We start from the raw sequence: 15,960 nt of genomic DNA, 5'->3' as shown, positions 1-15,960 counted from the left end.
CCTCTTCAGTGCGAGCTGCCAGCCCCGCTGAATCACTGCTCTCTGTCCGGCCTCCTTCCCTCGGTATTGTGAGGCCCAGAACTGCCTCCTCGGGGGAGCGAACGCCGCCAACTGGGGCTCTCTTGAGAGGAGCGACAGGACAAAGTCTGGGGAGCACAGTCTCCACCATGCCGTTCTCACAGTCCATTTTCAATGCTATAATGAATGAATACCGACTCAGATATTGTGGTAACGACGGGACAAACCACCCTGTCCGTGCCACTGATGTGACAAAGATCGAGGGGTTTGATCCTCTTGAAAACATCCTGGTTCGATTTAACGTTTGACGTTTCCTTGTTGACGTGTTGAACGTTCTAAATGAATGTGTTACGGTTCCGTGGTGCAACAAAATTAAAACCCTTTTTTATTTGTGTTTTCCGTCCAGGTGCGAAACAAATCTCAATCACAATCCTCCATCACCACCCTCTCATTAAGGAGCACCGATGCTGATTTCAGATCACACGGTTCGCGATTCTTCTTGCCTAGAGTGGCTATTTCTGAGACAATTTCTGCCGCAGAAAGATGACTGAAGAATCGCATCCAGAACTTGAAACATCCAGACCTGAAATCGAATGAAATCGTCCCTTGCTTTAGAAAGTTCAGTTTTAAGGATTAGGTTTCCCTTCACTATTTTCTCTCAGATCTGCTGACGTTTTCCGACAGTTGCAGCGAGTCTGCCCCGTCTTCAGCCCAATGTCAAGGGGCCCGGTACCCACCCTGTCTTTGATCTCCCGTGACCGGCGAGTGACACGGGGCGCTGTTTCCATGGCGGCCATATACAAAAGCTAAAGAATAAAGGATATAATCGCCTGGGTCATCAAAAGGTCAGTGAACAGAACTTCTAAATCAAACGGGGGCCGAATGCATTCCGGATTCCCAGCATGCCCTGGGGCTGCTCAGCGGCGGGGGCGACACAGTACCTGGCCTCTTGACGGACCTTTAGCTGTTCAGCTGATCCACTGAAGAGGCCGATGCTCAGTTCTCTGAATATTTGTCTCTTCTCTTTATTATAATCTGGCACTTGATCTCAATTTATCTTAGAAAGCAGGGACCAAAATAAAACCGTATGATTAGAAACAAAGTGTCTGATTAGATAAGCCATACTTTTGATTAAGTATTTTCTCATGAATGGCCTCTGATTGCCCACAGTCACTGCCCACACTGAAGTCCTGTGCGTTGCCATGTTTGTTTGCCTCCTCCTGCCCAACGGTCAGGGCCCAGTCGGTCCAGAAAACGTACATGTCCCCCCCCGACAGGAAATTCCTATCAACTGACGTAAGGCGAATTCATATGACTCGGAAGCTGGAAGGAAATTAATATTGGAGTCACATTGTTTTTCACACACAACCACCAGGAACACGAGAGAGACAGAAATGCTCCGAGAGTCAAGTTACGGGCATCTATCATGGCACCGAACACGATATTTTGATAGACGCCGGATTGTTGGCAATACTTCCAACCCAACGAAGTATCGTCACCGTCGCATGTTTCAGGTGGACGGCGGGCCATCAAGCAGAGAGAACGTACACACGCATTTGAGCCGCTCAGAACGGGCGTCCGACACACAGAGAAAGCAGCGCCGAAACGGTGGGACAGCCACTTCGCTCGGCTGAACACGCAAAACAAAAGTAGATGGGATCGCTAAACACCGAAGCCGTCTGTGGGAAGGTTGCAGGGAGGCGATTCCTCACGAGTTAAATGAGTAAATGAGATGGACCAATTAGGAGTTGAGGGCAGTAACATCCCCCCCAGGAGAGAGATTCCCAGAGCCAAGAAACACAGGCAAGGATTTCAGAAGAGCTCATCACTGCTTGATGGATATTAACAAGAAGTCAAAGATGAAGAAGATGAAACAGGAACAGAAGAGTCATAAATCCCTACCCCCCTTTATGGCCGCTTCATTATGAGTCTATTTTTGTAAAATGTGGGAATGCTCCTTGCATCTCTTCCCACTGGAAAGTCACAGGCCATGTGAGAGAGGAACACACTCCTCCGGGGCTCGCAGTCAGAGCGTGTGGGGGGTGTTCTTCAGGAGGGCTCTGTCTCTCTCTCTCTCTCTGCATCCTCACCAAACCACGAGAGGGCCGCAGCACATTTATTTTTCTGACCCCGGGATCTGCCTGGCGAGCCAAGCAACTTCTCCGAGGGTCAGCGTCTCAGCCCCGGCTCCGAGGGCAGCTCCAGGGAGCGCGTGCGAGGGTCTCCGTTGACGAAGCGGAGCAGCTGCTGCACTGCTATGTTAACTCCTTTGAAATTCGTATGAAATTTCAGAACCTTTTTTCTTTCTTCTATCTGTTGCGCTACACTTCAACTGGAAACACATGTCCCCAGTCGAAGCAGGGCCTGTGTCCGTGTCGTACGTGCAGTCACGGCGACGCAGGCCAAGACATGCTTGAAAGGGCCCACCGAGAGGCTCTCCATCAAGGTGAAACCGCCAGCGCTGCAGGAGGGGGACCGTGGGCACGGTGCTCGGTTACAAAGTTACACTAGAGAGATAAAAACGGCGGGATTTTGAAAACAAAGAAAGAATTTCCAAATATCCTTCCGCGAAACAGAACAGAGGGAAAGCATTACGTGCCTCCACCTCGCAGTCAGGCGCCGGTGTTATTGCCTCTCATCTCCCCGAGGTATGACTGAGTGCTTTCTCTGGGCAGAAACAAACACAGGCCCCGCAGAGGCTGTTATTATTGTAAGGCTTTTGCCAGGACCCTTCCTTATTGAATTATGTCGTACAGCTTGGCGCTCCCTGTCTTACCTGCCTGAAAGCGCACATTGTGTGCAGTGCATGCTGGGATCAGGGGGTCAGGGGGTCAGAAATGGTTTAGGGCATGACCAACTCAACCCCTGCAGTGCTTCAGCAGAGCCTCAATGACTGACTGCATGAGATCTTCTCAGCTAAACCATGTAAAGACACAGTGAACCGAACAAAGCTCAAAATCCTTAGGAAGGCATTTAAGTGCGTCTGAATCGACTATACATAGATACATAGTCTAATACAGCTCCAAATCGTCTTCAGCTGTGATTAAACACCCTTAAATAAGTGACGTCCCAGTAGTTTTCCTGTCATCGTGTAACACCCGGGCGAGTTTAAGTATCAGGTTCTGACTCTGTTGCCATTGTTCTGAATATGGCAGTGTGTCAAATGACTTCAGACAAGGAGCCTCCAGGGGGACAGGCTTCCTTCCACAAAACGCAGCGTTAGACTGATACATTTAAAAGCTAGTTGGGGTCTGAGCAATGGGAAAATAAATGACAGTCACAGTACTCAAACAGCTGAAACAACATGTGATGATCCATAAAGCTATATTTATTTTAGTGTCCACTGGATAGCGCCTTAGGTTGAGTTCAGAAGGGAAAATACAAACATGTCAGGAAACACAATGTGGCAGTGTTTGGATCGTGGGCCATTGCACGTTTCCTTTAAGACTTCCTTGCTTGTGTTTGTGGTATAAAGCAGCACTCGTGTTGATAATCAATAGAGTTCAGTTTCTGAACATCGGGGCACACATATACGAACACAGGAACACTGTTTTGATTTTGTCCTCAGATAAGAGAGTGTGTGTTTGTGAAATTAATTCCAACCTCAGTAAACACCATATGGTCACTGATCAAACATCACTGCGACAGAAGTCTTGCCATGGATTTATCTCATATATGTGGACGTTCCACAATAATATCCGAGCAAGATAATTGAGTAAATAACCGCACCATTCCGGATTTGCCGCAACACACTGAAGTCACGGTCTTCCCTCACAGCTACAGCTGGAAAATCTCTACGCACAGTTCAACAGTTGGGATCTTGTCAAACTACCTAAGGATGTGAAGGCTGTCCAAGTTTAGATGCCTGATCTTCCTCTCCATCTTAGTTTCAGTAGGTTGTAAACAAAATCAAGGCTAGACTAACAAGACTCTCATTGAACAAAGCCAGCAGGATTACAAAGGAAAGAAAACAACAGCACCTAACCTGAAAGCACAAATTATATACGTGTGTAAAAAACAAAAAACTAAAACAATCTGTCAGAATACACATGTGGGGGGGGGGGGTAACAAACACAAAAATCACTGTATGGTTCCAATCAAAAGCGAAATGTTTGTTTGCCGAGCGCTCGCTGAAAATGGAGCCCAGCGGAGAACACAACTCGATCCAGATGTCAGTTAATTGACAACATCAGCTCAGTCCTGCCTGCGCGCCAGGCCGTCCTGACACCACACAGCTGCTCTCCTGTACCTCTGACACACCTGGGGCGGGGGGACTGCTCTCTCTCTGTGTGACGAGAGGAACTGCCCGGGGGCCCAGACAGCAGGAAACTGGCCCCTGACCTCCATCGCTCAGGTACGGTTTGCAGAAATAACAGATAAATACTAATTCTGTTGAGCCATTCACAATTGTTATGACAAAAAAACAGGAGACACTTCTTCACACAGAGAGGCGTCACAATCTGAACAAACTCCCCAGCGATGTGGCTGAAGAGACAATTTGGGAACATTCAAAAACAGACTGGATAGGATCCTTGATCACTTAGTTATTAATGGACACCAAATGAGCACGATGGGGCGAATGGGCTCCTCTCAATTGGACACTTTCTAATGTTCTTAAAAACAGCTGCACTCCGAGGCCATCCTCACGTGGCTTTTGATGAAGTACCCTGCATGTGCTTTGTGTCACGATTATCATTCCTCCTCTCTCCCCACGCCACCCTCTCTTGAAAAGGAGGGAAGGCAGCCTGCAAAGCTCTTAGACAACGAGCAATGGCCAGCAGATCCAAACATCTCTGACGTTCCCTGGAGGAAAGCTAGTGAACATTTGGGGATGTCTGTCCGGGACGCAAGCTGGCCACGAGTCACGACTGAAACTAAACCGATAGCTTCGAGCATCCTATCTTTTTAACATCCATTTCGAAAGTGTTCCTGGAAAAAAAACACATGTTGTGAGGTGACAGAAACTTTTCATTCAAGCTTCCGACATTTATTTGCTTTTCTAGTAACGGCCCGAGTGAAAGCAGAGGGAGCCGGCCAAGCCACCCCCCGGCGAAAATCCCTGCAAAACATTAACCATTCTTGGAAGCATGTTCATGTTCCTTGAGCGAGCCAAGTTTCAATTTCATTTATCTGCGTATTCTTGGCACTGGAAATACAACTGTGTAGCGGACGCTCGCCAAACGCAAAACAAGTCAGAGCCGTATATCCTCCTGGCTCTGAGGGGATGTTACTGTACGGCCAACCTGCTCCGAGTTAATTGTGTCAGAGGGTTTTGTCACACTTCAGCTGGAAGAAAGGAAATCTCCTCCTGAACTCACGAGTGATACAGATTTCGGCAGCTTTTTGGCCCGAGGCATGTTTATGAAAGCGCCGATCTGTGGAATTCGGTTTGTGTTTTTTGCCTCGTTTACCTGCGTTTCTAAGAATTCAAACAATGGCAACACGATGACTGGTATGTGGACCAAGTAAGGGGTCTCTTTTCACGACCCAACACAGGTGAGCTTTGATGCACAGAGCAGTGCTGTAAATGTGTCACCGGAGATCCGCTTCCACGCAAACACCTGGAATAACTGAGCCGAGCATGCTGGCGAGAGAGAGCTGTTTTTCAGCGTGACGAGCATTAATCATAATAAGTCTTACTGAGGATTGGAAGAATTCTGAATAATAATTAATATCAGACACGTTTTTTCCGCGCTGGAGCGAGTCCAGTTCCTGATTCCCCCGGGGCTGCCTTCACGATGTCAAGATGTTCTCTGTTAAGCAGACGTGTTCTGTAAGCACACTTTCATCCTCCAGTCGATGCATACAAAACACAAGACAAAATACATGTGTCGAGCCAACCTGGCACTGAGGAGTCAAACTGAAAGAATTCGGTGTGTGTGTGTGTGTGTTCTAAAGCTGTGAGGGAGAGTTCTAGAGCTGCTAGGGGGAGTTCTACCTGTGTGTGTGTGTGTGTGTGTGTGAGAGAGAGACAGAATGTGAGAGAATGCGAGGCGGTGGTTTGTGTCTGTCTGTCTGTCTCAGTGTGTGTGTGTGTGTGTGTGTGTGCGCGCGTGTGTGTCTCAGTGCCGTGACAGGATGTCTGTGCAGTGCCGCTATCTCTCACCAGTTGAGATAGTCCAGGGCGAGCTGGGCCGCGGTGGGCTTGGCAGGCTCGGTCTTCTTCACACTCATCCCGGACTCTTTCAGCTTCCTCTTCTCCTCCTTCTTTCTCTCCTTCTTCATTTTTCTTTCCAGAACTCTCATCTCCTCTGGGCTTAACTCCTCCTCCTCCTCCAGCTCCTTCTCCTCTTCCTCCTCATCTTCTGTCACTCTCACCTCTGGTTCCTGTGAATAGAATTACATAATAAGCTTCATTGGTACAATCTGTGTGAGAGCCTGCAGTTCGCTATGGCTGTCGTTGGGTACGAGGGTATGAACAGCACTGTGAACAAGGGCAGTGATTGGCTGTAGGAAGGAGTCATTGAACTTTGTTTTCTTGACTCCCACAGGATTGTTTATATCACAAGACCATGATGAACAAGCAGCAAGCTGTCAGTTTACTGCAGTGGGAAGATAGCAGTGGGAGGGACGTACTCATGACAAACACAAACATGACCCAATTATAGATTAAAAATAACCGCTTAAAATAACTATTCTGTGCTGCTCCCCCTGTGCGTCTGCATCAAAGAAAACTGAAATCCGACAGCGTAAAGGGCCTAATGAGATAAATAATAGCACTGGGTAACTTTAAACCACCAACAAGACGTAACACATTCTGTCGTCAATCAGGACCGCTGGTGCTGAAACGACTCGCATCAGCGAACTGACACCACAAGTCAGTCTTCACCTGCGACGGAAGAGACCCACAGCCCCGGGATGGCAGTGCAGCTGCACATCGAAACACAAAGACAGGCGCCGCAAGGAGACCCTCTCCGTGGAGAGCAGCGTGACGTGAACGAGGCTTTGGAACGCAGTCAAAAATAAAACAAAAGATAAAAAAAGCACACGAATGGGGGTAAACAGATGGAGAGATAAACAGTGCCATTACTCTCAGTTAGGAGAGGTCTGGCCTAGTTTTATTCTTGTGTTTTTGTGTGTAGTTTTTTTTGTTGTTGCTGAAAGTTAGGCCTGGAATTCACCTGAAAGTGCCAGATTATCCCTTGCCTATTTGTAACTGCCTGGATTTGATTCATGACATATCTGGGCATTCCTGTCGTAATGAAAATTAATAACACTGGAACCGCCCTGGTCGAGCCTCAGGCTGATTGTCCCGACTGCATCCCTGCAGACGACCCCACCTGAGTCCTGCACAATCGCCGGACTGTTACTCGGCATAGCAACCAGACACGGACACTTCCAACAGAGCAACACTTTAAACTGGAGGAGAATTAAATTGATGAATTTCCATCCCCCCCATACTTGTTAATTCCTCTGGAAAGAGCACTTGATGAGATTCAATTGTTCTTCCCAATTCTCTGCCAAACGACCCTGGCTGTGGCGCAGCTGGGTGGTCCGTGTGCTTCAGGGGAGTTCAGTTCATTAGTGAAGATGTGGGGTTTAATCACATCCCCTTCCTATGTGATCCAATTAGCGCTAGCAGGGAAAAACCAAGCTATGCAATAAACAGCCTTCCCCATTCTAAATCAACTGTAATGCACAGATAAACCTGGCAAACAAAAGGCCTCCTTGTTTAGAAACCAGGGACGCATGAATCCCCAAGCAGCTCCTCTCATTCTCCTCCTTTTTCTTCTTCTGGGTTTCCCTCTGCTTTTCTGAACACTGTCACAACACTGGCATCCCAGGCGGCAGCAGTTCATCCTTGCAGGATACAGCTTTCTCACTCCTTGACAGTGGTTGGCTGGTCAGATGACCAGTACTCAGTTCTGGAGCTGTGGGGGAGAGTTCTAGAGTCACGGTGAAGAATTCTAGAGCTGCAAAGTGAGAGTTCTAGAGCCGGGGTGTAGAATTCTAGAGCTACAAGGGAGATTCTAGAACTGCAAGGGAATGTTCTAGAGCCATGAGGGAGTGTTCTACAGCTGCGGGGGAGAGTTCTAGAGCTGTGAGGGAGACTTTTAGCTGTGTCTCTGAAATTGAACATCAGCCACTACAGAGCAGTCTTTTAAAAAGTGAGGCGTTAATTAATATTTCTCTTAACCTGTAACTCAATCGCAATCGATGCTGTATCTCAGTGTTTAAAGCATTCACTTTTTAAAAGCATCTTCCCCCTACGCAGCCCTTTTGAATTCCAGTCTACAGAAGTGGATAACACTATGCAGTTAGATGTAAACTCCCTGGAAATATGGCAAGTAATATGTGGAGTATTATTATAATAACTCCTTTAAGATTCACAATCTAAACAGTGGATGTGACACATCTGAGAGAGTGATGATGATGCTAGCGTCTTAATCCAGGAATACTCCCAGATTCAACACATGCGTAGAAGTTTAGCACGATTAGAGAATGCCATACATGGAGCTGTGTGGTAATGCATATTAAAAACTGAGCGGAGCCCACTAATAAACATAATAAATCAATACATTTTTAAAACTGCTGCCTTTCTGGGAGAATGAGTTTGGCGAATTCTAAAAATACATTACTCTTAGTCTGAAGCCATTACTGGAGTAATGTGCCTCTAATTTTGGTTTCCCCTCATAGTTGTACCCCTCCCAAGAGAACCCCCACATACACACACACTCACTCTACCCCACTGGCAGTGTCTCTCCACCACAGTCGTTTGTGGGATTCCAAGCTGCCAATTGCATGAACGTCTGCCCCCCCTGAAGCTGTGGATCACTTTGTGTTGTCAGGACCATATATACAGTATATATAGATCTATCCCTGCCAGAGCCGGAGCCACCCCCACTCCCACCCCATCGGCACAGCTGATCAGAAGATCCGTACGATGGCCTCACTCCCGGTAGCCATCCCACTCTGCTCTCCTAAGAACCCAAGCTCTCACTGGACACAGCGAACAGCACAGCCACTCCCAGGCTTGTTCCAAGATATGGTGATGTGTGCATCAAGACCAGGCGACTTTACCCACTGCTCCTTTGAGCCTTTCTCCTGACACAAGGGCTGAGTTCAACCCAGATCTGAGGGTCACAGCCAGTGACACACGCATCCACCACCCTAGACTGCTGTAAGTTCTGTGGCAAGGTGAGACGGCCTAGACTTAAACAGACAGACAGACAGAAGAGAGACGCAGCCCACAGTGCCTGCCTCACATCCTTGAACCAGAGACAAGCTCATTTGACTGCTCAGCCCTCCTGGAAACACTGGGCTCTCAGCACTTTCCAACACACCGCGCCGGTGCAGTGGAGTGAGGCGGCGGTGTGATATACGGGTGGGAACTAAAGCAGAGACTTTTGTGCGGTTCAGCCCCCTCGCTCGGCACCACGTGAGGCTGGGGAAAGGTTCTACCACGGAAAACAAAGAGAAATAACACAAACCGTCCGATTCGCTTCCATGGCCAAGCTCCTGGAGACTGTGGCCTGCAAACCCCACAGCTCAGAGACAAAAACATTTAATTTAACTCACTCTTGCGTTCTTCAGTTTCATTCCTCTTGCTGTAAACACTGTCCCCCCACCCCCTGCAAGTCTATGTACTACATAAACAGTGTTGTGTGGATTATATCACCACTGAGTTATGGAATTCATGTGCATTACAAAATAAAAACAACATCTTGTTGTGGTGGAGAGTAGAATGCAGAAATAAATGAGAAACAACTCGGCCGTTATTTCCCCTGGGAATCGGGGGTGGCGTGTGTGTTTGTGTACAAACCCCGGCTGCTGGAGGGATGGAGGGCTGCTCTGTTGCTGCTCTGCAGAGACGCTTCATACGAGGCAGCGAACCCGGGACAATGGGGATTAGCCACGCTCCCGCAGAGGTGGGGCCCACGGAGGGAGCGCGACGCACACAGCAGGAATGCAGAAGACTACGACTGAAGGCAGGGAAAACAACCCAGCAGTCATTTTAGTTTATGTTTTAAGCGCTCAGGTTGCAAACTGCCCTCACGAATGGAAACAAGAAAGTGAGGTGGGCCGGGGGTGCAGACGACACAGTGTATGAAGGATACAACAGCAGCACCCCCGACCTGGGACTGAACCCACAACCCTCCACTCCAGAGTCCAGAGCCCTGACTGCGACTCCACACTCATCTAATGTGAAGAAGCTTCCAGTCAGGCAGGAAATACCCCGAAACACAGCGCTGATTGGCTGTCCGGCTCATTTCCAGTTCACTGCAGTTCAGACCTTTATGGCATCCAAAGCACACTGGAAAAATGTAACTGGAACCAGGGATCAGAGGGGCTGAAAAATATACAACTTTCCAACATGGGTCACAATATCTGCCCTCCTCTCACTGCTCGAGTGCCGCAGCCAGCGAGGGACAGAGAGAAGGCTGGATTCAATCTTGCCTCGTCAGTGCGCACAGATTAACGCTTTCAAAAACGCGCACCCTTCTGTGCTGAGCTCACATACTGAGCACCTGATAGGGCTTAGTGCGCGCCTGGCTCTCCCCGCCCCCCGGCCCGCCTCAGAGCTGAGAGAGATATCCCAGAGAGCCCGGCCCGAGTCCAGCTGCGTAACTCTCGGTGCTGGCGGGGTGGAAGCAGGGCAATCCGTTCCCCCACGCTCGATTACCTCATCCCACCCCGTTCTGTACTTTCCCTGTGAATTGTGTACGTTCCCGAACCTCCGCCGCCCACACGTTCTCCTGCCGCCCAGGGGTCAAGCGCAGCCCAACAAACCCACTCCAGAGGGTAAACACACCCTGCCTCGACACACACACTGCCAACACTGTGCATCCTGACCAGCGGCAGCCCACTGAGCCCCATGTCTCCCTCCATACACCTACATGTTCTCACACACTGTCAGACTCGCTGTACACTTTACTGCTGGCATGCTGGCTGAGGCAGACTTCACTACTGAACAGCGATGACTCAATTCGGCGTTTCATTAATTTCTGGGAAGTACATTGCACATTCCTATAAGAGAGAAGAGGAGATTCCCTGCATTCTGGAAATGTTTTAATTGTTCAGAGTTTACAAGAATATCTTTCCCTTCAAGGTAGTAATTGAGCAACTGGGTTTATTCAAAGGAAGACTTATGCAACCTTTGCTCCTGTGAGCTGTACATTCTGATGAAACAATCCTGTCATAGCTCTGCTAGGCTGTGTTTTTTTGGCCTGAACATACAATTTTAAATTGAACTGGCACCACTGGAAAAATAAAAACAAATCAAAAGGCAGTCGTGTACAAGTGCTGTAAAGGATTGACTGGAAAAGGTCTAGGTGAAGCAGTGAATAAAATAATAATCATGTTTTTTTAAACAAGGAAAACGACCATAAACAAAAAATCCTTTGATTGGAAGCCAAATAAAGGTTAATGAAAAACAGCAGATGTAAGATGGGTGAAAAGTGACTGGCGAAGGAAACGCTAGGCACAGCGGCACACGCGGCCCAGACAGGTTTCCACTCCAGCATCGGGGAGCGTCTGGCTGAATAAAAGACGCAGTGATCTGCTTTGGCGCCTTCGAACCAGGGACTGAAATCAATACCAAGAACAATTGTCAACAACAAAAAACCCACCAAGTTAGAGAAAGGGTCATTAAAGGGGAGATACAGTGAGGGAAAAAAGTATTTGATCCCCTGCTGATTTTGTACGTTTGCCCACTGACAAAGAAATGATCAGCCTATAATTTTAATGGTACGTGTATTTTAACAGTGAGAGACAGAATAACAACAAAAAAATCCAGAAAAACACATTTCAAAAAAGTTATAAATTGATTTGCATGTTAATGAGAGAAATAATTTGTCAGTGGGCAAACGTACAAAATCGGCAGGGGATCAAATACTTTTTCCCCCAGTGTATGAACCTCTACAGTTCGAAGACCATCCAGAACACTGGGGCGATTGTGAAAGTGACGGGGGGTTTACAAGCCTGTTCGATCCGCTCTATTCGGGCATTGATCATTAATTCGTCACAGGACAGCTACCCCTTAATTTATCCAGGTTTATGTAAATGAATTACACTTAAAGCCGGTCCCATGAACGGAGGGTGCCTGGGGGCCGAGGTGCAGAGTTTCGCCTTCGAGGGCGGCTTCTGTGCCCTTTCTGAGAATCATCTTGCTTCGGCAAACTCGACATCACATGAGCGCATCCCTGTTTGTATACATTTGAATATCCAAAACATCAGCAGCGCAGATCCTTTCACTCTCACAACAATGTGCGTTTTATTTTATTTAAAGGATTTGCATTTTATTTTTATGGAACTGTGTGAAATGTGGGCATTTATGGGCTTTCACAGACTTCAGAGCTTGATTAAAAAAAAGTTTGGTCATTTAAATGATAATCCTAGGTGAAAAAACTTATAGTTGGGGGGGGGGAATCCTGAATATGTAGATGGCCAAGAACAAAAATGAATAAAATATTAAATAAAATATGAAAAATGAAACAATATGGTATTTATGGTACCATAAACATTACCATATGGTTATCATAAAAATACCATCGATTTATGGTAAAAGCTCAATTTTAGTAAGTAATTTCGGGAGCAAATTCAAAACACGGTCATAAGAACCTCTTTACAACGAACAATCAGAGTGAAAACACAGGCCTCGTTGGGCCTGATCTTTGCCATGGTCAACCAAATCTCATATCCAGTCCGTTCCACACCCCCCCCCCAGCACCCCTCGGCAAAACAAACAGCGCAAGCCTCTCTTTGAAGACTTGGGGGTCTGTGCGTTTTCCAGAGTTCATTAGAGGGGCCGTGTGTGGACGTCCAATAACTCATACATCAGCCCAGCGAGGGGAATCAGCCCCTGACAGCTCCCGCTGTGCTGGACACGGCTCACTTACATAACAACCCCCCCGCCCCCAATCCGCCCCAGGCCAAAGCACGGCCCTTGACCGCTTCCCCGATCTCACTTCCTACAGGGAGAAAGAGAGGCGCAGAGACAGCACTGTGAGGAGACGGGCAACATGGCTTTCACAGACAATACAGAGTTGTTGCTAATTTATGTAAGAAAGATTTGAAAGAAAAGTAAAAAACAACAGTTATTTTTTGGATTCTATTTTGTGGGGAAAACATGTTGAGACACACAAGCCTGTAAGCTGCAGTCCCCGAGCGAGGGGGGGCCTCCTTCCTGTGTGCAGCACTATCTACACTGTCAGATGAAGGCGGGGTGGGGGGAGTAGATCTGGGTTCCTGTCTCGAACTCTTGTGCTCGGCCCGAGTCGGAACAGGGACTCCTACTGTTGCAGTTATCTGATGAAGGGGCCCATCAGATCACAAGGCCGGAGGGCGGCGTTGAGAAGGGGGGGGGGGGCGGAGCGGCATTGCATCATTAGCGGAAAGCTGAGGGAGGCCCCCGACTGCTCCTTGACTTCAGGGGGATTTTTTTTCTCTCTCTCCCCACCTCCCCACCATCCCCCAAGCCTTTTATCTTACATTACAGAGCCCAAAAACCTGACTTAAAACACAGAAACACACGGGCATGAGTGAGGGGGCAATAATACTAAAAGAAAGAATAAGGGGACTTCCAAATAAGGAGAGAGAGAAAAACCTAATGAATAGGGGGTAGAAAAGGTGTTACAATAAGACTTGACTGGGCCAACAGGGATGGCCCGTCTGATAATCTGTTATGGTTGGATCACTGCTCCAAATAAAGCAACAACCCTCTTCAACTTTAATGTCAAATCATGTAAGCTTCAATCCTATGGTTAAGAAGCTCCTTAAACACAAACTACAAAATGAAAATATGATGATGGAGAAATACATCAAATGCAAAAACAAAAAGCAGCGTCTCCAACATGCACTTGTGAACCGGGTGTATAAATACTCTATTTGAGTCACCAAGCTGAGCAGAAACCAAGCAAACCTGTTTAAAAGGCGACTCGCTGCTTTAATCTCCTTTACAAACTGGAAGTCTTTTTTTTTTTTTTCGCTGACTTCAATGAAGCTGGAGAAATCCCAAAACAAACAAGACCTGCAGGAAGACCATTCTGGAAACAGAACGGCCTTGTGTGTCCCAAACCCGTCAGGTAAGGACTCCGTCAGCAGCTCTGTTGTGCCTTTCGAAACAAAAACGACAAGACCGGAGGTGCCAGTGACACAACCTGGACAGATACACCGCATCGAAAGATGAGCTCTCACTGCAGCCATGGCAGGTAGTCTTGCACAGAGACCATCTTACTTATTTATGGTTTGCATTTGGGGAAAAGGGACAGGGTGTTAGATTTCCTTCCTTTTGTGTCTTAACGTTACAGTTCTGTACCAAAAAAAACAACCCAACACAACAGCTTCAGCCCCAAAGCTGTAAAATAATGCCCACCTTCTGTTTGTGTTGAGTTCTGCATCACTGGAACCAATTCACCGATCTTTTAAAGTTAAGCTTTGCTGAAAGACTGCCTTACTCAGATGTCCCGGGAAGATTAGCATGACTGGAAATCTCACACAAACCTTTCGCCAGAAGCACTTCAACAGAAACAACAGGCGTTCCCGGGATTCTCCGTGAGTGGCCAAGCGTTATCGGGGGCCTGGCTGGCTGAAGGAGCCCGGTCCAGGGCCCCCTGAATGTCTAATGTTCACACAGCTGGTCCAATTGAGTAATCAGGACATACTAGTTGGCTTGTTCCTCCTCCCCCCCCTCTTAATCTCACCCCAGACTCTCCAGTATTGTAAAAGACAGAGTTGGGCTTTCATATTAACCTAATTAGTTATTGCAAAAGTTAACTTGGTTCGGTCAAGTTCAAAAGGCACAAGTTCTCCAATTCCCCCGGCCTTAGTTAAAATCTTTCAACTACAAAAGACTCTTGTGCACTTCCTCAGTCTCTGCCAAGGTCCACTTTCATCCGGTCTCCTTTATTCAAGACTTGTTAGGATGTTAAGAATACAAATTTAAAAACTAATAATAATAATGCAGAGTGTATAAAATACGAATGAATTGTGGACCGGAATACATATACAATATACCCTTTATAGGCCTCATAAAAAGGACTTTCATCCACACAAAGAAACTATGTCCTTAGAACAATGGATAAAACCCAAACATGGCTGTTGTTTTGTCCGTCTTATATTCTCAGGCAATGACCACAACTATGCTTGACAAGCTGTTCCAGCAGACTGTTGATCTCAGCAAAAAACACTTAACCAAAGAAAGTCCTTAAAAATGGTCGCTCTTGATGGGGAATTTGTGAGGCATTTGAGTTCAGAGCCATTGAAGAAGAGAAAAATAGCACTGTCTGCATTGAAGGGGGCCAATGCAGGTTGAAGGAGGTAATGCCGTGAAAGGAAGACTAGTTTGTTTAGGTTACCACTCGCAAAGAGCCGGCACAAGGAGTCAATTAGACAAGGTAAACTATCATTACATAAACTCGAACCTCTTAATCACCAGCCATTTGGAGAAAGATCTGTGGGTGAGTTCAGTAGCAATAAGAAATCTCTCCCAGAGTGCCAAGCGAGTCACCATTCATACAGACGTCGTTCACTCGATTGACACTGTTGCTGGCTTTTGGCTGCTGGGCAATAATCCAGTGGTCACTCTTCAGCTGCTCGGTCCTGGGTCTCATTTGCCTATATGATACCTAGTTTTCAAATCAAACCTTGTGCAGCTTTAACTCTAACAGGACACTTCACAAAATAGTACAATCAATCATTCATATTGCTGGATCGTTTTTGTTTGTTTTTGTTTTTCCCAGTAATGGAAGAATATCACCCAGTCAGTCACTCAGTTATTCAATAAAACAGCTCATCACCACCTATTGTCCAAGAAGATTTACTCAGACGAACGTAAAGAAATACTTCTAAAAAAATCTGTTATGAATATTAGAAAGTAGCACTGAATCACCACTTGTGAAAAATAACATGTTATTAAGTGAGAGAAGACAAAACAGGAAAAAGACGCAATTTAACACGTCAGCGTGGTTTGCGTCAGACTGCAAATCTCCGCACACAGTGTCC

The 15,960-nt window shown here is 47.0% G+C and overlaps 1 protein-coding gene across 1 annotated transcript in view; it reads right to left on the bottom strand.

The window, feature by feature from the left end:
• The window catches only part of chlsn (cholesin), an 83,993-nt gene that overhangs the window by 3,247 nt on the left and 64,786 nt on the right, over positions 1–15,960 (bottom strand). Inside the window, exon 5 of the mRNA XM_066689242.1 lies at positions 6,125–6,345. Within this exon, the coding sequence (XP_066545339.1) occupies positions 6,125–6,345 (221 nt within the window). The remainder of the gene's footprint in view (positions 1–6,124; positions 6,346–15,960) is intronic.

Source organism: Amia ocellicauda, chromosome 17 (assembly GCF_036373705.1).
Source record: "Amia ocellicauda isolate fAmiCal2 chromosome 17, fAmiCal2.hap1, whole genome shotgun sequence".
Classification (NCBI taxonomy): domain Eukaryota; kingdom Metazoa; phylum Chordata; class Actinopteri; order Amiiformes; family Amiidae; genus Amia; species Amia ocellicauda.
This window is presented reverse-complemented; position numbering and strand designations above follow the sequence as displayed.